This window comes from Eurosta solidaginis, chromosome 1, assembly GCF_040869045.1.
Source record: "Eurosta solidaginis isolate ZX-2024a chromosome 1, ASM4086904v1, whole genome shotgun sequence".
NCBI lineage: Eukaryota > Metazoa > Arthropoda > Insecta > Diptera > Tephritidae > Eurosta > Eurosta solidaginis.
In genome coordinates this window covers 378,682,256-378,707,537 of record NC_090319.1, presented here as the reverse complement: position 1 = coordinate 378,707,537, position 25,282 = coordinate 378,682,256, and the positions used below count along the sequence as shown (strand labels likewise).

Here is a 25,282-nt window from a genome sequence, read left to right as displayed (position 1 = left end):
TTATGCCATTACGGGGTACCGTTAAGCGAACAAAATTAATAAACTCTGTGAGCTCTCCTCAGCTGATCTGTGCGAAGTGTATACATACTTATAAATTGAAGGGAAATAAAATATAATCAATTTATTTGTTTGACTTTAACACAATATAGACTATAAATACACTCAGCAAACTTTTTTCATACAATTATTATGACTAAAAAAATTATGAAATGCCCAACAGAGAGAGTTCAAATTTATCAGAAAGTAATATATTTTGCTTTGCTATATTCCTTTGTTTCATATTTTTCAACAAAAAAAAAAAAAAAAAAACAAAAATTGAAATGCAAACTTTTAAAATCCATATTGTTGCTATTGTTGTAACAAAATCCAATTTAATCCATACGAAAATATTTTAAAAGCTTAAGTAAACCAATTTCGATAAAAAAAAAACTAAATATCTACGAGCATGCTAGAGAGTGTGTGTGCGTACCTGTGTAAGTTTCAATAAAAGTTGTGCACATAAATACTGGAGCATGCTTGTGGCATTGACATAAGCCATTATGACGTAAACAAATCGAATTTTATTTTATGCATATAATTTATGACCAGAGCAGAGTTATGCTACATTTGGCTATACAGCAGCGAACACGAAAAAAGCAGTAGCAATTTTTATTATGTTTCATCAATTAATTTTTTTTTATTTATTTTTTTTTTTTAATTAATAATTGAAAAAAAACTTTCACGGATTTTGTATTCTAAACTAGGCAAACCAATTTTTAAAACATATTCAATAAAGTTTGAAAATTGGTGAAAATTTTTCGAATAATTCGAATTTTTATTCATAGTTTAAGAAAAAACCAACTTGAAATCTATACCTGAAACTTTGAAAAAAAAAAAATTCAAAAACATTTTCGAAACAAAGTTTGAAAAAATTTTACGAAAATTCTGAGCATTTCTAAGACCTTTCTAAATTTTTTGGAGTAGTTTTAATTTTATCGACTATTTCGTAACTATAACTTTGAAAAGCAATCACAAAAGCATTTTAAAAATAAATTAAAAATTCGAGAAAATTTTTTGAAAATTTCGAGCTTTTAGTTTTAGTTCAAATAACACCTGCATTAGTTTTAAACCTGAAACTTTAAAAAAAATTTAAAAACCTTTTCGAAAAAAAATCAAAAATTGAAAAAATTTCAGGAAAATTTTGAACTTGATATTGATCTTAAAGAGACCACAAGTATATCCATGGTGTCATTTACTAAAATTATGGGGCCAGTTGTATTTATCAAACTCAAACACGTTTTCGAAAAAATCCAGAGTTCGAAAAAATTTCACAAAAGTTTCTTACTTTTGTAAAGTCTTCTGAACTTTTTGAGCATTTTGTAACTAAAAGTTCGAAAGGTAATCTCAAAAAGTTTTCAAAATAAATCAAAAGTTCGATAAATTTTTTTAAAATTTCTAATTTTTAACTTTGAGTTTAAAAATAAACCTACTCTAGTTAATTAACTGGAACTTTGTAAACCAAATTCAAAAACGGTTTCAAAAAATATCCATATACGATAAAATGTTACCAATATATCGTACGCTTTTTAGAGTTACTTATATGAATTTTTTTTCAGTATTTCGTAACTGTATTGCAAAACAATCTCAAAAACGTTTTAAAAAAATTCAAAAACTCTAATAAATTGTATTTGTTGTTTTATGATTTCTTGGAATATGCAGCTTTGTAGCCCAATCAATTTTGGACCAACAAAGTGGAAGTTACAGGAGCCTCAAATTTCGAATTGCTTTTTATCCACTTTCTTTCCGAAGGATGTTTCAGATTTTCTTGCATATTGAAAATAAAACTATGCGCTTTTCGTATTGAAACAAATATTTAACACTCTTCCGAAACATATTTTCAAACATCAATTCGATTTTTGAGGGACTTACATTTTCTACTTTTTTTGATATTGGTTTGCAATTCAGTTTTTTCTGAAATTATGGAAAAAAAATTTTAAAAGTTTGGTTGACGAAATCTTGTTTGAGTATTGTTCAACTTAAATTTTGAAAAGCAATCTCAAAACACGTTTTAAAAAAACTAAAAATTCGAGAAAATTTGAGAAAATTTCAAATTTGTAACTTTAAGTTTGAAAAAAAAACCTACAATAATTTTAAAATTCAAACTATGAAAAACAATCTTAAAAACTGCTTCGGAAAAAATTTCGAATGTTAATTTCGTGCATTTGCTGCTGTATACATACAAACAGACATGCAACGATAACAAAGTGCATATGGGTTAAAAATTTACATATGTATCTATGAAAGGACATTTTCTTTGATTGCGTGCAAATGGCTATGAATATGGATTTTATATTTAATAAAAATTTATATAAATTTTTATCTATCAAATTTGTGCGAATTTATGCATATGGCGTGTGTCTGTTTGTTTCTTTTCAATTCTGTTACGTTCATTTGTTAGTTGTGTTAGTAATGCTTGGTTGTTTGTTAAAACTGCTTGCATAACCCGTTTGAACCCGAATATCAAGTCTATTGTACTTTGCTCTTGTATACCCTTTGGCTCCCCTTTCTAGCTAGTCGGGGTATTAACATCACGCGATTTTTTATATCGCCATCATATCTCAAACTATAAATTTATATGTCATTACGTTAACGAAATTTCATTCATTTTAGTAAGATATATTAGGGTGTCTTTTATTTGATAAACGTTTTTTTTTAAGTCAAGGAAAAAATTTAAGGTTTTTGCTTTTGAAACAGAAACTTTAACTAACCAGCATTTCTGGTACAGAAAATTGTATTAGCTTATTATTTTTTGCACGTAATGTAATCCCCTTGTCCATAAAAAATATTTATAAAACTTTTATATTTGAAAATTTTTATGAATGTATCATCTAAAAAAGCTTAATAAACTATTTTTATTTTTCATGAATAAGTAAGTTTTAATATTTCATTTGAAAATATTACATTTCTAAAAATAAAATTTTTTTAGATGGAACAGCCTAATGTATACATCTGCCAACATCTAACTTTACTCATATTCTTTTGTCACTTTCGCATTTATTTGCAGTTTTACCCAAATTCGATCCGTTCATCAGCGGCATTGTGCATCCGTACCGATATGGGGATTTTCTGGCAGTTAACTGCAGCTCAGAGTGGTCAAATCCTGCAGCAACGCTTACGTGGTATATCAATAACAAAACGGTATGTAGTTGCATATGTATGAGTACTTAATACCCACATTTAAAAATATTTATTTATGACATTTGGGAGAATGATGTATAGGCAGCTAAGCGGACACACGCGCACGCTGTCAAATAAAAATACCCAATAGAAAATAGTGTAGGGGGTATGAATAAAAATGGAATAAGCCAGCAGTGCTACGAAATGTATAAATTTTGTCTAGAAGAACTGTTGACAAACATATTCTAATAACCCAAAGAACGTGTGATATTGGTTTGCATAATAAAACAGTTTTTTTTCTTAAATTATCGAAAAGAAAAAATTAGAATTTAATTGATGAAAATTGATAGATATTGACACTGATATTTTCGTGCCGGTGCTAACCCCTATATTTTACATTGGGGAATAGCGATCGATATCTGAGGTAGTAGCTACGGAATGCGTAACTTCATTTTGATGTGATAAACCACGATCCTGGATAATAAACCTGGGCCATTTTTTATAACCCGGTTAAGAATAAGACACCGTTTCAAAGACGCTTAAAAAAGCAATACAAATTTGCATAGCTTAAGTCATTTGCGAGACGAGCAAAGCAGTAGGACAACAGAAACCTGCGAATGTGCGTCCACTAACCCAGAAGTGGAGAAGCGAGAAATGTAGACACAGGGTTCGTTTTGTACTAGGAAAGAGACCGTGCCACCAAATATTATCATTCACGGCTGTAAGCGGTCATCTCGGCTCGGATCACGGCAGAGATTTTCAATATAATACTAGTCTTATATGCAACAAAAGATGAGGTGGCTGAATAGCACACAGACTTTTTTTACGATAAATTAGAAAAGACCCCCTCTGTGACATTAAAATCATAGTTGACGACCTTACGTCAGGCACAAATCAGCAGGATTGAAGCAGCTGTGTAGCGCAACCCTCTCAGGAATCTGCTAGCGCATTTTAAAGCTTATCAAACCCAATTTCCGACTTCAGCTACCCATGAAAAATCCTCTTTATTTAGCAGGTGATGATCTGGCGAGCCCAAACCACTGACAAAAGGAGGGGATCGGATGACCTAAAAGGTTCAACGTGGTCATCAAAAAACGTTCCGGCGATGGTTGGGCTAATACCTTAGTGGTGTTATTACCGGAATATACCGAATCAATATCTGAACAAAACTTTCCAGAAGTCTCCTTATCGCTACATGAAGAAGAAGAGGAACTTTACTTCCAAGAAAGATATTTGGTTCTTCAGTGTGAAAGCTTAGCTCGAATTATAATATGGCCAGCACAAAAAGATAGTCTAATATGAAGGTCCGTTGTGATACTACATTAAATAATGTTTACGTGAGCAAAAACTGTTTACAGGACGGTTGCGCAATGATTAGATATTAAATAAGACAAATTTTGACCTTGGATAAGTCATTCGGAGATCCTAGCTAGTTGAGACCTTCTACTAGTTCTGAAAGAAGCTGGGCAGTCAACCATGAATATTACACTCGATAATTCCACTTGCTACCCTCCATACAGCTGCAAGAAGAGGGGTTTTGCTGTTTGTTGAGACGTAGCGCATGGACTGCCATTGGACCGTGACCCGTCAAACCTCCAATCATCATTGATTGATGAGCCGTGGTGAACACAATTATTTCAGCAAACCGTTTTCATCTACTTCCAGCCAAAAGTATATCGCTACCCTGCAGGTAGTGTCTGCCCAGAAATTTCTCATCTTCCTTTTATATATAATCAGAACACTGGGGGTCATGCAGCAATCTTTAATAGGTTCAGTTGTTTACTTGTACGATGGGAGGTCCGGGTGATAGTTTTCAGGTGAATTGTATGTCCCTGTGCCCAAATGATATTAATCTGAATTGTCTGGGATGAAGTCGAGGCTTGCAAGAATACTTAAAAATTAAATATATTCTCTTGCTGAAAACATGAACGCGCTCTAAAAAAAATTACCAGGCCCCGAGCAGTTCAAGCACCCACATATTAAATAATAAACTTGCACCCATACTCCTTTTTGTTGAGCTCTAAGCATATTTTCACAGCGCGAAAAGTAGTACCGTATTTTTGCTTGATAGTGCATTACTATAGACAGAGATATAAATTCGATACTGCCAAATGGTTCATCTATATGCGAACCAACATAAACAACGAAAAGAATGTCAGCCGAGAGATCAACCAGAGAATGACTCCAGTCAACAAATGCTTCTTCGGGATGGACTGGGAGGGAAATTGAGAATTAGGGCCACAGTTTTCCTGCTTGTTGGATCATATGCAACTCCTCCTTTTCATCACTTTTAATCAATTTTTGATTGATAACCCAATATGGAAGACTTCCAGGACATTTCCTGATGAGGTTCTATGTGCATCGTGTTACTATATAGCAGACTTGAACCTTTCCCCTAATTTGGATCCATCAGAGATCCATATCATAAAATAGTTTGAATTTAGTCATAATTCCGTATAGTGAGTGTCCGTAAATTAGCAAGATACCCTAGCTCTTGCAGTGAAAGGCTTACATAAATGGCATTTTTTTATTGGCTTCGTATATAGAACTTAATTAGAGCAGCTGATTCATATACAAATATTTATGCATTGCGTTAAGTATTCATTGTTACATGTCATGAATGTATGTGCTACAATAGCTCCCTACCCGCTTCGATTTATAGACAAACCCCACAATTTCAGTATATTACTTAGTGGTCCAAAATGCTTTTTCTTTTATACGTGATAGGTTAGAAAACATCATAAATGAAAAACACATAGCGTTTCAGTACGAAATGAGACAGCAAGAGTGTCACTCACACAGCCGCACAGTTGAATATCCTAACAATACAAAACTCACATATAAGCTGACCTACCTTAATTGAATACCATTTAATTCCCCGTTGATCCCGAAAAAGTTTTGTATGCGCTTCAGTGTTCTAAATCTGTAACAAAGACATCTGCTTAAGCTATGATTAAAAACCCGCACCAGCTTAACTGATAAACTTTCAACGCGTTATTTTGCCATCAAATCGGATTAGCTTTTTAGGCGATTCGCTTAAATTTTTCAGGCAAGCAAAATTTATGCTGGATTAAAAAACTAAATTTTCAAAGTATTTAGTATATGCTCAATTTAAATTTAAATTGAACTCAGCATTTAGACAATAATTCGGTGAAGGTTTAAAAAAGTCGATATTGCACTGCGGCGTGTTGGCATGGTGTATGGCACAGGATGGTATATGGCACGAGTATTATCAAACTGTTAGACTCAATACATCAAGAAGTGCGGAGTAGCATCACCGGCGATCTTAGAGCAACAACTACCTAGAAATCAAAATGAACACATATCCGGTAGATGTTGCGGTGTGATATGGACATTCTGGCATCGAGAACTACAGCATTATTATAAACATGGATTTTATCGCAGATATCATAGGCCATTGTGAGACATATTCTCCGAAAGGAGATAGTATGGTTGAGCCTGACCTCGCTTACAACTACTTTAAAATCAGATTGGCATTTAGGCCTCTGTATGATGGTGTTCCATCAAAAACTTAGTACGCTATTGAAACTGTAAGCTTCCTTGGACTTGGGTTAGAGGCTATCGATAACAATTTGTGACGGATCGGGGCGAAATAATGTTACAAAAAGAAAGCTTGGTTCACTTAAAGATTTATTAGGGTCGTGATCGGCCCTGTTGTGAACTATTTAAATGGAAATAAATAAATGTAAGGCGCGATAACCTCCGAAGAGATTTTAGGCCGAGCTTCTCTTCCTATTTGCGTTGTGATCCTCTTAATTTTTCCTACAAGTTTGTGGGACGCGACCTACAAGTTTTATGCCGACTCCGAATGGCATTTGTAAGGCAGATGAGTTTTCACTGAGAAGCTTTTCATGGCAGAAACGCACCCGGAGTGCTTTCCAAATCATTGCCGAAGGTGATCCCGACTGGAAAAAATGTCTTCTTATTGCTTCTTGTTGCTAAAATTGTAATGTTGCTTTGGCCGAGGCGTGAATCCAGGATCTTCGGTGTGCTAGGCTCAGTATGCTACCATCACACCACGGCGGCCGTGGGAACTATATAATCACAACTAAATGACTCACCAAGTAGCTGTATCTTCCCTCCACATTACCTATCTTCTTACGACGAACTTTCAGGATTCTCCTCGCGGGGTACTTTCAATTAACTTAGCTTAGCAACTTTTCAAAATAGGGTCATTATTGCTTTTAACGGTTCTAGTCCCGCTTATCCCAATCATAAAAACGAAGGTTTTTATAGTCCGCAGACTGGGATTGTGGCTACTTTCTTCATCATCTCGTTGGTCAGTGTTGAATATGTATTAGCAGTGGAATAGAACAAAGAGCACAGTGGCGTATTTTTTGTAAAATAATAGCTAATATCGTACACATATTTAGCAGACAAAGCTCTGGCAACCCTAGCCCTTCATAAAACTGGATCGCAGAATGGCCTAGAAGATCCAATATGGTTATATTAAATCGATTCCGAGATGGTTGGGCTAGTACCTTAATGCTGCGTGCTCCAGAATGTATCGTATCTATATCCGGTAAAGGAACATTAACATCGATAATAATCCCCAAATCCTTCGGGCAGTGTCAGTCTTAAACACCAAGAACAAAAAGAGTTATTACAATAGCTTGGATCCTGATCCACTCTCCGTAGTGAAATGTTAATCAAATAATAAGCCAGCCAATGAGGCATCCCTACAAAAACATGTCAAACAAATTACCCTATAAATTAAAATTTTCAGAATAGTTAGGCCCTTGGTCCACTTTCCGGGAAGAAACGTCTTTCAAATATTAAATTGGTCAAAGATGTACCCCTGTACCGAATTTCGAGTAACTTGCACCATAAATTTGATATCTTGGAAGAGGTCGTTCCCTGGTCCACTTTCCGGAAAGAAGGTTTTCTCAGATAATAAGCTAGTCAACAAAGTACCGCTGTACCAAGTTTCAAGCCAATCGCTTCAATAAAAATTTGTTTAGAATAGATCGGCTCTCGGTCCACTTCTCGGTAGGAAAAGTTCTCAAATACTAACTTCGTCAAAGATATACCGCCTTTTTGAATTTTGCTTGACATCGCACCATAAATATTTTTTTTAGAGTCCACTTGTCCACTCGTCGGAAAGATAAGAAAGAAACCGACCCAAACTGATAATCTTACATACCTGGCTACCTGGGATTGATTTCAATCCTTTACCTGATGTATTAACTAAAAGCGCTCTAATATAAAATCTTCAGTGCTCCAGCTTAGCTCAAAATATTCCTCTGCGAAACTTTTTAAAATGTGTGTAAACTTTACAGTATTTAAGAAATTTTTGAAGCATTTTCCCATATAAAAACTTTTTACAAAACTTTGTTAAATGGACGAATTTGAACACAGAGATTGCTGCAGTCAAAAAGGACAGAGTTTTTTTCACTTCCTTTATATGAAATTATTTTTGCGCCAGCATTGCTTTTGCGAGAACTTTTATGAAAGCAGGAATTTAAGTAATACTCATACGAGACATCATATATATGCACAAATTAATATATAACTGTAATAATATGTACTCATACATTGTCCATAAATGCAGTCGTTATCGGCATATTTTAACGTCATCATCAGCATCGTCACCAAGGTTGTTAAGTTAAGTCGTTGCAGGCAATAACCCAACTTGTTTTCTTTTTATTTTCCGTTTTTATTTTTACAAAACAACAATTCATATGAAGTTGTTGCTGTGGCATACTTATTGCTATCATCCATAATAAAGGCATTCAGAGGCAATAAATGCAGAAGTAATGTTGATGGCTTTGGCAGAAAGCAGAAGGCAGTAAGCGGAAGCCTCATGGTTTCATGAATAAAGTTAAGGCCATGAGTTTACACCAATGCAACTACTTACTTACTTCACTTTAAAATACAACATATGTACATAATTACCCTGCAAAAAATATTACGACTAATCCCTAAAGAGAGCGGTCCCTGATTGCTCTCTTTTCTCTACATTGGGGCATAATTTATCCCATCTAGTCCCTTTTGGGAACATTTGGGATTAGTCAGGTTGAGATGTATGTAGCCCGTTTTGAGAAACATAAAAAAACCGGCAACGAAGTGGGTTAAATAACAAGGTGATTGATTCGAATTATTTAAGAAAAATGCAGAGCTCTGTACCGATTTTGAATGACTTTGACCATATTGTAACGAATTTATGCAATTCCCCTTATATGCAACCTTCTGCTAATATTCGAATCACTAAACTGTTGAATAAATAACTCCACCATTCAATAATGCAAAATGGCCTTTATTAAAGTACTTTAGAATAATACCACTATTGCTCGCCAGATAGCGTATGAAATCAAACTGATTTTTGTGTCTCTACTGTTGTTGCCTTTTATGCTCTATGATTTCTCGTTCGCATACTTCTAGGCGCTTACATTTCTAGAATTTACTAGTTGGTTATCAGCTATAAAATTACTACGTTTATAGCTTCTCATATGCGCGTGTATATGTGAGCACAATTATAATTGCATACTTTTGGGAGCATCTCAGATAAGATATCTGCATGTGTTTGTGCGTCTCTTCTCCGCTGCTCGTATGGACATATGTGTAGACATAATGATTGATTTATGGATGTGCATACAAGTCACTGCTTAGCATCGGTTTAGAGATGATAGTATCACTTAGTGTTGCTAATATTCGTCACAATATGTTTTATTATCGTCGACGCATATCTCTTGTAATAAGTTGGATATTTAATAATTTTTTTACACAGATGATAAAAATTGTTTGCAAGTTTTAATATTGCGATTAAAATGAGCATAACCTCGTACCATACGAAAACTAACACTTTTTGGTGAGAAAAGAGATTAATCTGCATTCGTTCCCATATGGTTATAAAGGGGATTGGTCCTATCGTTCCCGCTCGGGTATAAATGGGCACAATTAGTCTCTTTATTGGACATGCTCAAAGAAAAAGGAACAGCTCAACGCATACAATGAGATCAAAACTGGCATTAGTCGCATACTCCTTTGCGACTCATCTTGAGTATATATATTTATTTATATGCATATGTAGAATAGGTTATTGGAGTTCTACTGCGACATAAATTTTAAGATATTTACTTACTACATACATGCATACATTTGTGTTTGTGAAGAATATTTTTGTATGCATGTGTTCGTAAAGGCATTCCTGTGACATCAACAAGAGCATATGTACCAGAAAAAAACAAATTTTAGCAAAATATAATATATGTCACTATAGTGTTAATTTTATGGTAGCTCCTCAACTAGCGCATTGAGCATAAACTTGCCCAGCGAGATCCATTTAATGCATATACAAATGATGCTCATCTTAAATGCATCCATGTCATTACTTTGATCTGAAGTTTTTTCAATTTAGCATAAAACACAAAAATCAGATCTGCCAAATCTCAAGCTTTTGTCGTTTCCTAACGGAGAACGTAATATGTTGGTGCACCTATAGATAAGCTGCAACAATTGCTTCAAGCCAACTCTTGCGTTCTCATTCCGGTGCCATAGGTGTCATGAGCTCTCAAAGGCAGCTCTTTCCCCCTCAACATTAATTTCGTTTTATATAAACTTAAAAGAGTATAATTCCACCTCTACGTAAGCTGACTTCGTTCCTTCTCTTGCGTCAACACTCGGCTGTCATTTGGTGGCATGATCAGTTAAACTCTAACCTCTTTCTCCCAATATGTATGTCGTGTTAGATAGACTAAAACCTATCGTAGTTGCACCCGTAGTACACATAACTGCTTCAAGCTAAATCTTGTGACCTCTCTCGGACGCCATAGGGGTCATGCGTAATCCATGATGACTCTGTACTGCTATATTTATGTCGACTTAAAAGGATTTTAGTTGCATCTCTAGGAAAGCAGCCATAGTTGCTTACTCGTGACCCTAAAGTCTTTACTTGGTCACCACGGATAACGTGAGCAACCAAAGCGCATTTTTTGATAACCAAGTGATTAACCCAATTCGATTACAGTATCATAGAAGTAAGCAAGCCCGATTATGCATTCTCGCAAGGCACCTCCTTCCCTCTTAATATTTATATCGGTTAAGAAAACTCTTAGTAAAAGCCATAGTTGCTTTAATCCAACTCTGGCGTCCCTATTCGGGCGCCATTGGTAACATGAGCAACCAATGTAAAATTTTCGGAAATCAAACAGTTTCCACCACTTGATTATAAAATAAGAGAATCAATTACATTCTGTTAACCTAAAAGTATAAAAAATGTCTATGTCCAAGATGAAAGATTTTATACCGACAAGATTTTGAGCATGGTATCATAAAGTATTTAGTTTTTGTTGTTGTTTCACAGAAAAAGTATTCCATAAAGGAGTGCTTTTTCAGTAATTAATTGAATCAGGTTCTCTCCGGCACCAGAAGGTTCTGGTAATAATTCCACTGCATTGGAAATTAATATTTTTTACCCCTCGAATCCCCTCACTAGGGTAGGCACCTTGTCGTTGGTGTGAGGGCTTAGCCGAACTCCATAGCGCCCGACTATGAGGCGGAGCTGGTTAGGACTGACATCTACGCCGTTTCGCCTCATACGAGGGCGGCGGGATGTCGGTGACCAAGAACTGCCAACCCCCTAATCCAGGGTGTTATGCGGACCGCGCCTATTGGACGATTTGCAGCCAGGGGATAAATTCGGCTGTATTCGAACGGAGCCTTCCCGATACCGGGCCACCTCGGGAAGTATTAAAGGCCTTACCACAGCAAGGGGCGCTGCTGTGCCGGACGGTTCTTTCCCCGTATATAATACTGGACCGCTGAGCCCGCCTTGTCGGGCAGGCGGTGGTACGACCAAGATGAACGACTCATTAACTGACTGTAATAAGGACGATGTAAAGAGGAGGACTGAGTCGCAATCCAAGGACGACAAATACGAATTAAGCTATGCGTCGGACTCGGAGAGCGAGAGTAGTGCTGATTCAATGAACTCCGTGTTGGAGAAGCACACAAATGAAAACGGAGTAGAAGAGTGGAGAAGGGTACGGAGCAGAGGAAGTAAAAGAGGTCTCTCGCAGTACCGTGCAGCACTAAGAATTATTCAACGCTTGGGAGCAGTGGTCGAACTAACAGAAGTGGAGATCGAGCGCTTGGAATGGGCCCATGAAGCGGTAGAAATAGGTCGAAGGCAGTTCGAAAGGTATGCTGCGATAAACCCTCGGTTCTGCAACCGGTACGAGGAGGAAGAAGCGTCGAATGCCAGAATGAAGAGGCAACGTTCGGCGGAAGGCGACAAGCCTGCTTTCAAGAGGCAGAAAGGACCCAGTCCTAGAGCCGTGAGGCAGGGCAGTCGCATAGACAAGACAAGTAGGCCCAAAGCTGTAAGACAGATGGGCTCCAATAGCGAGGTAGCAACTACCTCGAAAACTGCGAGTCAGAGGGAAGTTCCAATTAAGGAAGTAGGAGATAAGCCAAAGGGAGATAACGCTAAGACTCCGGCTTTCTCGGAGGCGCTAAAGGGAGTTAACGCTAAGACTCCGGATTTCTCGGAGGTGCCAAAGGGAGATAACACTAAGGCTCCTGCTTTTCCCGAGAAGATGAGTGATGTGGCAAAGCAGTCACTGACTGTGGCGCTGGTTGATCGTAGCAGTCCTTTCGGACAAATGACTTCTGAAAGGTGGAGATCTGTGGAAAGGGAGCTTATAATTATATTGTACATGCAGCTTGGTCAAATGTCCTTTGGCACTGGCAAAATTTACATGCGACTCTGAAAAAGAAGTCCCGAGGATAAAAACCCTAACACGCTAGAGGTGGGCGAAGTCGAAAAGGACCTCAAAAGCCTAAGGGAAAAAAGAGAGGTGGAGGTCTCCGACGTCACCACGAACGTGCTAGAAGAGGACCAACCGCTAAATGGTGCTGTGACTCGCACAGAGGAACACCCTGCACAATAGTCACGAGAAGCTGAAGGGGCCTCGAATACTCTAAACCAAAAGGGCAAGGGGAGGACGACGACGTCAAGACGAAGGTGCTGGAGGGGGACAAACAGCCCAATGGTGCTACGAGTCCTACAGATAAACCTCCAACACAGTAAATTGGCGTCGAGCGAACTCCTCCTAACCCTTGAGGAGGGTTCGTTTGACGTGGCGCTGATCCAGGAGCCGTGGCTCTCATCGGGAGGAAAGGTTTCTGGACTTAGCGCGCGCGGGTTTGGCGTTTACTACGCGGAAACTGAAGGACGGGTGCGAGCTGTAGTAATGGTAAGGAAACAGCTGCATTCATATATGCTGCCTAATTGCATCACTGAGGATGTCGTAGCGGTTGCCGTTGAGCAAAAGAATAAGCAGGCATTTTTCCTGGCGTCCTGCTACATGGCCCATGCTGCGGAGGTCCCACCGATGGAGTGCAAAAGGCTAGTACAGGAGGAAGGGCGCAAAGGGCGGTTGGTCATAGGCGCAGATGCAAATGCGCACCACAATGCGTGGGGAAGAGCAGATACGAACGAGAGAGGCGAATCTCTGTTTTGTTACATCCTGCAAACCAATTTGCAGATAGACAACAGGGGAAATGTCCCTACATACATTGGTCCAACATCCAGCAATGTTCTGGATATTACATTGAGCTCCGAGCGTGATATATCAAGGTATGATTGGATGGTTCTTGATAGACCATCCTTCTCCGACCCTGCGTATATCAGCTTCAACATCCCCCTAAAGAGGGTAGAGAAGGGAGGAACCTTTAGAAACCCTAGGTCAACGAACTGGAATAAATTCCAGAAACATGTAGAAACAAAACTGGGACAACCCAAAGAGGTTGCTAATGTAGAGGAACTGGAGGAGTCGAATGAATTCCTAACAAGGACGCTTATGACTGCGTATAACAAAGCTTGCCCTCTAAGAAGATTCAGAGGAAAAGCAACGCCGCCATGGTGGAGCAATGAGCTGAGTCTTCTAAGAAGACAAGTTAAAGAAATGTTTAAGCTCGCAAAGAGCGCGGAAAGCGAAGCGTGTCGGGACGAGTACAGGGATCTACTGAGGATCTACAAGCGTGAAATTACCAGGGCGAAGATAAACTCATGGAAAAGTTTCTGTACGGACATAGAGTGCTCCAGCGAAACAGCACAGTTGAAAAAGTCCTAGCAAAGGGAAACATAGTCCAGGGACTAATAAAGAAAGAGAACGGGGAATGGTCACGTAATAGTGAGGAATCCCTTGAGGTGCTTCTCGATACACATTTCCCATCGGGAGACGGTTTAGAGGAGCCAGCAGACATCACTCACACTTCGATCACGGAGCTAGTAGTGCCGGGCTTGGTGACCGATACCAAGATCGAGTGGGCAGTGAAGACGTTTTCTAAGTTTAAATCGCCGGGCCCAGGTGGTATATTCCCGGCCATGCTACAAGTCTCAAGTAGGGCGGTCGTGGAATGGCTTAAAATAATATTCGATGGGTGCATACGACTGAATCATGTACCGCACTCTTGGAGAACTGCTCGTGTAGCTTTTCTACCAAAGGCGGGGAAGATCGGTCACATGTATTCCAAAGACTATAGACCCATTAGCTTAACTTCATTTCTGCTCAAAACCTTTGAGATGCTTATAGATGTGTACATAAAGTCCAACGTGGATGAAAAGCTGCTCTCCACAATACAGCATGCGTACACCAAAGGCAACTCGGTAGACACCGCATTGCATAGGGTGGTAATAAGCATAGAGAAATCCCTGAAATATAAGGAGTATGCTCTAGGAGTCTTCTTGGACATTGCCGGGGCTTTCAATAATGTTGCAAAATGGGCGATTATGGATGGTCTTAATTACATTAAAGTACATCCTGCCTTAATCAGATGGATCGGCTGCTTTTTAAATTGCAGAAAGATTACATCACAATGGGGATTGTACGAGGCCACGAAATCAGTGGACAGGGGCACGCCGCAGGGAGGGGTGCTATCACCTCTGCTGTGGACGCTGGTCATCAACCAACTGCTCAGGCAATTCGATGAGGGACCCGTAAAACTTACGGCTTACGCAGATGACGTTGCAATTTTCATAAGTGGAAAGTGCCTTCCAACGATTAGTTCTTTGATGGATCGGGCGCTTCGGGATATTCATACCTGGGCATCTAATGTCGGGTTGAAAGTCAATGCGGAGAAGACGGATATGGTCTTGTTTACAAAGAGGTACAAGGTCCCAAATTGGGTCAGGCCTAAGTTAGGAGGGGTGACCTTACAGGAGAAACCTTGCACAAAATATTTAGGAATCATGCTAGACAGTAAGCTGTCATGGAAGCTCAACGTGGAGGAGAGGGTCAAGAAGGCCTCAACGGCATTCTACGTATGTAAAAGAATGCTGGGGTGTACGTGGGGCCAATCGCGCTCTCCTTCTCATTGGGTTTTTAGAGCGATTGTAAGCCCTATTCTATACTATGGAGTTCTTGTTTGGTGGAAAGCCACACAAAAAACAACATACCTCAAAAAATTAGAGGGTGTATGCAGACTATCGATGCTTAGCATTACGGAAGCCCTGAAAACAACCCCGACGGCTGCACTGTATGCCATATTGCACATCCCACCTGTAGACCTGGTAGCAAAGAACAAAGCGTTAACGACTGCAACCAGGCTCGGTGCTTCGGGCAGCTTGAGCGCCGACCATATGGCCATAGTAGTATAGCGTCATCAATCACAAGACGAACAGACTACATGATTCCCTATCTGTGCTTCGAGGGAGATCTTAAGGCCACACTAGAGGTGGACGGTTGGCGCAAGGGTGCGCAAATGGGGGACGAGGCGATACATGTGTACACCGATGGTTCCAAAGTAGTGGAAGGAGTAGGGTCTGCGGTATACTGCGCTGATCCGGAAATAAGCAGATCCTACAGGCTGCCGGATTACTGTAGCGTTTTCCAAGCGGAAATATTAGCCGAAACCAAAACAGTAGAAACCCTGAAAGAGAATAGCTTAAGCTGCAACCGTGTTAACTTTTATATTGACAGTCAAGCAGCAATTAAGGCAATAATCTCGCATAGCACAGCATCTAAATGCATGTTAGAGTGTAAGCAGTCTCTGCAGAGAATCGGGACAGGGAGAAGCATACATCTATATTGGGTCCCAGGGCATATGGGAATAGATGTGAATGAAAAAGTGGACGAACTAGCTAAAAAGGGCGCATCCCTTCAAGCTTGCTCTGTAGATGTCCCAATTAGATTGGGCGAGATTAAGCGAAGGCGAGAGGTGCACATGATCGACCAAGCGGGAAAGGCGTGGGTTCAAGCGCGGGGCTGTAAAGTGTCGAAGATTATGTGTAGGTCTTACAACCTTAGACTAACACAGTTGCTCCTATCATTAAAAAGAGAGGACTGTAGACTCATGACGGGTATTCTGACTAGACACTGCCTTCTGGCGTCACATGCCTTTAAACTAGGCTTGGTCAGTGATAGCAGATGTAGGAAGTACGGGTTGGAGGAGGAAACGATCGAGCACGTTCTGTGCTCGTGCCCTGCACTTTCCAGGCTAAGACTCCAGCTATTAGGAGTGATACAGCTGTCAGATTTTGAAGCAGCAAGTGGATTAAGTCCTAGGAAGCTTCTAGTATTTGCCAAGAGGACGGAGCTATTTTATAACATAGGTCCTGGTTTTTGATAGGGTTTTTCAGTTTGGTCGTTAAAACAAACTTCTGGTAACACTACGGACTCAATCAGTCTATGTGAGGTCCTCATGGACCGGCCTGTTCAACCTACCTACCCCTCGAATCTTCTGGTCTGTAAATTTGTTAAATTAAGATTTATTGTGCTTTAACTTTCAGCTTTCTAATGTCTGTATTGGCCTTTAAGCTATTTAGATACACTTGCAGGCTTTTTATTCTATATCACTCGCAGAAAATTTTAACCGGTGGTTCATACTTCCGCTCACAAAATCGACATATTTATGCATCGGATAGATTTAACCTAATATTTTAATATTGTATATATTAGTAATATATTCTCCCGTATAGTGTCCATTGAGAGTACGTAGGTCCTCACTGCATGGGTTTAAAAGCTTGGTGATACTCTCTTTGCTGGGAGTACAAACAGTTGACCTGTCTTTATCCTAGGCATTCATTCCAGTATAGTCTGAGCTGATTTGTTTCTCAATTGTTCCTTTTTGAGTCTACAGAAGGGCTCTGGACCACAGAATGCTGTTTTACCACCCTACCTGGCTAGGTTGTCTACTGATTCCGATAAAATTTCCATTTACTATTTTTTTCTAAACGCACTTTGGGTGGGTATACTCATACAACATCTCACGTCATTTTGTATATATTTTCATTACATTTTTATAAATAAGCACTTTTCATTTAATTTTATATAAGAACCATATACAAAAGGCATACAAAGTCATAAGCACTACTCGAATGTGTATGATGACAGTTTTGAATCTCCGTTATAAACTTTATCTTATTTTTTATATTACATACTAACAGCCACTTAAAGTGCTCATCGCTTTTATGGAGGAGGTTTTTATTTTGAACGCTTTACGTTTTCTGTCGCGCTAAAAATTTGTGAACAACTTAAATTTAGTAGTTTCCAGGAAGCAGTATACAGACAACTCACCTGCAGTAATTTTTTCATCATTTTCAATCAAAAGAGTTTTTATTTTAGCCAGTGCAAATTTGAGGAAATTGCCATTTCGCTTGTCAATCACTCGTCAGTCACTTTATATGGGTACTTACTTTTTAACTCTTTTAAGTACGCTTGAAGTTGTCATATGAGTGCTATTTCTTTTTTTTAAGAATTTCCTATGATTTAGTATGATGGTATTAATATAAACGGTGAGGTGTTTGATGTCTACTCACAGGCTTCTTTGGATTGTTAAGTATATTAATGAAAGAGTGCAATTTGAGGCAGATTTATGTATATGAGCCTGATTACCTTTAAATACCTTTGAAGAGAGCTTCTTTCTTTTTGTCAAATCATTATATCTCAAACCTTGCAAACGGAACACTTAATTTAAAAATGCTTAATTTTAGCTGACTGCATTGAATTTATATTGCGACAAAACCTTCTCGAAAGAAATTTGTAGAAGACAACTATCAATAGTTAAGTAACCGCGAGTATCTAATAAGATATTAAAATGGAGGAGTTTTCTTGAATCTCAATTTGAAATACATTTGAGAATTAATATTGTTCTCAAATCTTAAATATTGGTTCGCAAATGCATTCACCTACCACTGATAGCTTTTGTGAATTACAAAACAAATTTTCAAAATTATTTTTTTTTACTTCTCATATTAGCGAATTTTATTTTCCTAAAAAAAAAAATAATAAATATAGGGCGCTATAACCTCCGGAGAGATCTAAGGCCGAGCTTCTCTTCCAATTTGCGTCGTGCTCCTCTGGATTTTCCATACAAATTGGCCGGAGGGGACCTACATGTTTTATGCCGACTCCGAACGGCATCTGCAAGGCAGATGAGTTTTCACTGAGAGCTTTTCATGGCAGAAATACACCCGGAGCGCTTTCCAAACACTGCCGAGGGGCGACCCCGCTTAGAAAAATGTTCTTCTAAAATTTTAATGTTGCTTTTCCCGCGGTGTGAATCCGGTGCATACAGTGTGGTAGGCGGAGCACGCTGCCATCACACCACGGTGGCCGCCAATGAAATACGACCGGAACGGAATCAAAGTAAAGATAAACACAAAACAAAGAAATGCATAAGATGACGTGATGGTAGATTAGGGCGCTTAGAATATACCTGTCGTAAAAGGCGACTAAAGTACCAAATTGATTCAAGGGGTTTTGTAACGCAACCTCCTCAAAAGGGCCAGCGCAATATATAGCTTCTCCAACCCAATTGTCAACCTCACCTACCCGTGGCGTATCCTGTTTCTCTAACAGTCGAGGCTCTGGCGACCCCAAGTTTTTTATGTATCTATAGGGTGGGATGGCGGTATGGCCTAGGAGGTTTCATGTGGCCATACCAAACAGTTCCTGAGATGGTCAGTGTACTACCTTAATGGTGCTTATTACCGGAACGTACCGGGTCTGCATCCGGCAAAGGACCATCAACAACGATAACACTCCCCAAGGCCTTCGACGAGTGTGCTTATTGCTACAACCGCAACAACAGCACCAAAAATTACTTTTACTTCTTTTTAGTTTTTCCCAAAAATTGGTGGAACGGGATTTACTTGTTTTAAGCCGACTCCACTTTCAATGACTGAAATACACACATAGTGTTTGTCAAACCACTGCCGAGGGCCGATCCCGCTTAGAAAAAACAAACAAGTCATCGAGTATTTATAGAAATTTCATCGATGTGTGTTACTGAGAAGCTATCGATTTGTAATCCAAAAGTAATAAATTTGTTATTAAAGAGTAAGCAATTTGACATCAAAAAAAAGGCAATTTCTTTTTGTAACGGTATGTTTCAGAAGTGTTATCGAATCCTTATCGACAACTCATCGACTTTTTATAAACAGATAAGCGGTAGTAAAACAATATCTTGTCGGTATCGGTTTTTACTAATAAGAAGGTCGTCTTAAAGAGCACAAATATATTGGTTTCTGATAATGCCACTACTTTTTGTTACACTTCAACCCCTAGGCGAGCCAAAGTTAACTTGAATACATTAGTAAGTTTCTATGGATGTGGTTTTCTTCATTGCCGGCTATATGCAGACGTTTCAGTTCCAATTGTGGTTTTTCGTCCAGTTCCACTTTCTTTCCTGCTTCGGTTGTGGTATTACGTAATGTTCTGCTTCGGTTCCGGTGTCAGGTTTCCATGCCGTTTCGAATGTAGTTTCGGTGCCATTATTGTTTCCTGAATCAGTTTCAGTACAGTTTTGGGTTCTTTTTAGGCTTTGGTTCAAGTCTCGATTTTAGTTCCACCTCCTGGTTTGAGATATATTTTTGGCTACGTTTCATTATTAGGTCTAGATTTGTTATTGCTCCGAATTCGGTTTTATATGCAGTTTAGCACTACATCTCCGGTTTCGGCTCACGTTCCGATTTATGTCTATGCAGTATTGCTACAATTGTGGACTCGGTTCAGGCTCGAATTTCTGTATAAGTTTCCGTTTTCTATAAGGTTCCACATGTCGTTATAATTCTAATTTCGGTTTACGTTCCGATTTATGTTCCTGGTTAGGTTCGTGATACGATTTCAGCTCTTTTACGGCATGGTATGCAATTTTGCATATAACTACGGTCCCGAATTCGGTTCAAGTTCGTATTTCTGTTCCGCTTTTCGTTTCCTATAAATTATTGAATGTAGTTAAGGTTCCACTTTCGCTAAACATTCCGATTGCTGTTTCGGCTTCGGTTTTGTATGCAGTTTTGCGTATAGCTACGATTGCGTGTTCGGTTCGGGTTCGGTTTCCTATTCTGGTTACCATTTTCTTTAGGGTTTCGCAAGTCGTTTGGATTCCAATTTTCATTCACGTTACGATTCTTGTTCCTGGTTAGGTTCATGTTTAAATACCTTTTCCGGTTTCGCGCTTGTATGCGGTTTAAATTGTAGTTTCGGTTCCGTGTTAATTTTAAGATCAGCTTCTGTTCCCTGTTTTTAATCTGGTTCAGATTTCGATTGTAGTTTTGATTCCCTTTTCGGTTCCAGAATTAGTCTCTTGTCCATATTTAATCGAGATTCTGGTTCAGATTTTGGTTCGATTACTTTTGTGGGCTTCGATTAAATTTCTGTACCGGTTTTGGTTTGGGATCAGTTAGTTCAGGTTTGATTTCTGGAACGGCTCTGCACTTAAATTTGGTTCTTTTTGCGACTTTTAGTGTCGATTGTGGCTTTGATTCTTCTGGTTTCATCCGGTAGTGGGTTCGGCTGAAATTTTCGTTTCGGCCTCGGGTTTATTTCGTGAAAAATCACTTGGCAAGCCGCTCATAGGCTATATACACATTTTCAAATTTCGAGCCGTGACGTTAAACTTCTTTATTAAAAAAATTGTAATCAGATGGCGCTGATATTTAACAATATTTGGGGTTGGGGTTTTTTCTTAAGCTTCTAAAATGTGTCTGCTCCAGGTCTTATAAGTCGGGCTTTTTCATCCCTGGTTTGATAAATGTATCGCCTTTCGTCCTTTATAGAGCTGTTTTATACTCCCTTGAGTAAAACTCTATGTGTTCTCTATGATTACGTAGGGCAAACCCCAAAGGTTTTTGGTCAGAAATAGTTACATATTTTGCAAAATTAACCTAACGCAAAACTACTAAAACTTCTAATGATTTATAATGGTTGATATTTCTCTAATAAAATTAAGCAAAATCATCCCGCCAATTTGTGAGAGAAATTAAAAGGAGCACGGCACGAATTGGAAGAAAGCTCGGCCTAAGATCTCTTCGGAGGTTATCGTGGCTTACTTTTATTTTTTACTTATTTAAAAATTGTGAAGCTAAAAAATTTTCAAACACTCCTAATTAGAATGAATTTCGAGCTGGTGACAACTCACCTAATTTTATGCCTTACACATCCCTGAGTAGAATAATAATACCATAATTCAATTATCATCACTTCGCTATTCCATAGGCACCAATGAACAGCCTGCAGCCTCAAATCAATGAAATCACACGCAACACAGACGGCTTCATGCTGTACGCCAGTTCATTACAGCTACGCATTCACATCGATGATCCACGTTTCATATCAAAAAGTGAAATTTTAGAACTCAAATGTGTAGCAGATATAATGAGCATACCAAGCGTGAGACGTGAAAGTAAAGTACGTGCAACTATTCTGGCTTTACGCGATGCGGGTCACAAGCAGCGACTGCTAGGACAAGGAAATGATGGTGATGTCACAAGCGGCGGTCGTGGATGTGTAAGCAAAGGTGAGTTTATATATTTTTAAAAAAGGTAGTACTGTTGATAGACATGTGACGTAAATTTTATAATAACAACTAACTTTTTATTTGATTTCTTTTCGTTTTTTCCTCTAGTGTTACTGAATTACGTCATTTGTTGGTTAAGTTTTCTATTATTTACTCAATGGCCACCTCAGTTAGAAGCCTTTCATTGGAGTTAGCTGTCAACACAAGATACCAGTAAATCTGCCAACTTAGCAAATAATTATATTTAAGAAAATCAATGGCTTTTTTGAATAAGTATTTTCAAAGCGAAAACACCTTAACATAGAAACAAACATGCTCACATAGCATTTATAATGCATACAGCAGCACACAGAAAAATAGCAGTGGCCTTCTTTTCAAATTGACTCAATAATCTACCTTTTTTTCATTATCTATATTTTAAGAAAAAATTTCTAAGAATCTTGTTATTGTAACTATGCAAACCAGTCTCAAAACCCTTTTTCGAAAAATTCGAAAACAAGTTTTAAGAAAATTTTGAACTTTTTATGTGGAGTGTCCTGAATTTTTCTGAAAATGCACTTTTGTAGTGCAACTAATTCTAATCTAATAAAGTACAAGTTATAGGTTTCTCAAAAGTCTCATTGATTTTCGAACTTTTTTTGCGAAATATGTTTCAAAATTTTTTCTATATACAAACTTTGTTTGAGGAAAAAAAATGAGCATCCTTCGAAAAAAAATCATAATTCAATGCAAATTTTATAAGACCTATAACATATAAGTTGCTAGACTAGAATTGACTGAGCTACAAAGCTGCATATTCAGAAAAATTCAGGGAACTCTAAAATAATGTTCAAAATTTTCGTAAAATTTTATCGAGTTTTCGAATTGTTTTCAAATTGTCTTTGAGTTTCTGTTACAAAATTCGTAGAAATCTTTCCAAAAATATCAAAAAAAAAAATAAAATAAAAATTTAATTGACGAAATTCGATCAAAGTTTTCACTGCTATATTTAGGTTCGCTGCTGTACATACATATGTAATTGCGTCACAAACAATAATTGGGGAAAAATTATGCAAAAACAAATACTCGCACAGAATTAGTAATCACAAGTGGCACCAAATATGCATGAGTAATATTTTTAAATTTGAAGTCGCATAGATTGGCATTTGGTTTAATCCTATTAGATTAATTTTAAAATAAATTTTATTTAATTACTTATATTGGAACGTGTTTCCCTCAGAACATTGCCGAATTTGATTTCCAGAGAATATAAACCGCATGGACTTCCATTAGGGTCCTGTGACTTGGTTACATGGAAAGATGAACTTTAGAACAAGGGCGCCTACACAATGGCTCTTTTGGCTCCATATGGCTCCTAACAAAATCACTTTGGCTCCAACTGGCTTTTAGCAACAAGCAAACATTGTTCCGATATCATTTTTCAAATACTCAACAGCTTAAGCGCTGGATAGCATCAAATTCACAACACCCTTATTGGCGGCGAACTCCGACTGGATAACTTTGCAGTGATAAATATCCGGCTCGCACCGAGCTCCTGCTTTATTACCTATTGCACCAACGGGTGAATTGCTTTCTTAAATAAAACTGTTGCTCTTATTAACTCACCACACCACTCCCCATGGTTGCAATGATGAATATACTAACAGAAGCGGAACGCGGCGCGATTTAGACTATCATTCCATGCCCATGATTCGCAAACTCTTAAGGCTTTATTTTTGCCCAGTCCGAGGCTACCTTGCCCAGGAGTTTAGCGGGTTAGGGATTTGGTATTGTGTTAGACAATCCGCATCAACGCCACGTCATAAAACCAATGTATCACTGTTATTGAGAGAGCCCAGCGATTATAAATTGCACCGCTTAAGCAGTACAAAGTAAGCTAAGCCTTCCTAGCTCTGCCCTTTATATAAAACTTTCATGACAACCTGCCATCAAAAATAATTTCAACTCTGCCAGACAAAACTAGCGGTACTTTAGGAATTGAGGATATTCTAAATTTAAGAATGTTGCACCACCGGGCAGAAACATTTCGTTTTTCCAGGATGCTTACAAGTGCTTCACAAGAATTGCCAGGTCATAATCATTAGCCAACAATTGGCAGAGCTATGGCGTACGTTTTCTTTTTCAACTTTCTCTGAGTCTTCGCTAAACTCCACTTCCGCCGCACAACTACGATGTGACGTTCTATCAGAAAGCAGTCTGCTGATGCGTTTTCAATAGCCGCTGAAATGGCATTGTTGACAAGAAACATATGCAGCACAATTTCTTTGCTCTTCACTAAATTTGAATTCGAATAAGGAGCCTATCCGCCGTTTCTACGACTGGTGTGCTAAGTTTCCAGAAGATCCCCGAAAGCAGCACATTTCGCAAAAGTTAAACCACAAGTTTCTTCCAATCATAGACCTCTGAAAATAAGCAGTTCTCCTTTACAAAACTTCTAGTCTGTACGTAGTTGACTTCTCTTAAACTTTGTTGAAGAGCTGCCTGCTGGCACCTCTGCCGTCAGATAGTATCTCTGTTCTCCATAGGGTCTTTTAAACTGATTTTAAGTATACTCGACTTTGATACAAAGGCTACTTTGATCATGTACGAATACTTGTGGACTTAGTCCGACTTGAGACAATTGGCATTAATGGGAGCTAGCCAGCTGCAAGGATTCTCCAAAGGATTTTAAAGTAGCACAGGAACTATAACATCCGGTCTTGTCTCCCTAAAGAACTCAAAATCGATAGTGCCGCATATTATTTGTCTTTCCTCATAGGTTTAGATTATGTTTCTATTCAATCAACAATCATCGGCAGTGTAGCATATTCCTGCTCAGCTGGTGTAGCTAGATTCTTCACCGCTAATTGCCCTGATTTAATGAACATCAGGTACACCTTTGGAAAAAACTCACTTAAGGATATCTGCCTTAGTTTTGCAGACTTATTTTAATCTTCCTACATTTTCGTAAAGTCTACACATGAGTCCTCTTCTGCTCTTCCAACCTCAGATCTCTGAAAATAATAAATATCTCTTCGTAAAATGTGCAATTCGAGCGTAGTTTGCTACTCTTGGCCTTTGCTGAAGAGCTGTTTACTAGAAGCTCTGAGGCTCGACAGTGTCTCTGCACTCCACGTAGTTATTGCAGGTACCGTTAGTTTTCCGAACTATCTTGAAAATATACTCAGTTACTTTGATTTAATCATACTATATAAAATCTGATTATACTAAATCCAATTACTTTTACTACAACTAAAATAAGGAATTGATTGGCCAATAAATTTGAGTACAATTCTTTTTTATTTATTTGAAATAACAAAAATTTATATGATAACACAAATTAAATCAAAATAAACCAACATTAAGGTAACTAAAATACAGA

The 25,282-nt window shown here is 38.3% G+C and overlaps 1 protein-coding gene across 2 annotated transcripts in view; it reads left to right on the top strand.

Annotated features, from left to right (window-relative positions):
* Nucleotides 1–22,481, top strand: part of beat-Vc (beaten path Vc) — a 238,310-nt gene extending 215,829 nt beyond the window's left edge. For both annotated transcript variants that reach the window (XM_067763212.1, XM_067763213.1), the window contains exons 5-7: nucleotides 3,044–3,177; nucleotides 21,621–21,921; nucleotides 22,030–22,481. In XM_067763212.1, the coding sequence (XP_067619313.1) occupies nucleotides 3,044–3,177; nucleotides 21,621–21,921; nucleotides 22,030–22,115 (521 nt within the window). In that variant the 3' untranslated portion in view covers nucleotides 22,116–22,481. The remainder of the gene's footprint in view (nucleotides 1–3,043; nucleotides 3,178–21,620; nucleotides 21,922–22,029) is intronic.
* Nucleotides 22,482–25,282: the final 2,801 nt, after the last annotated feature.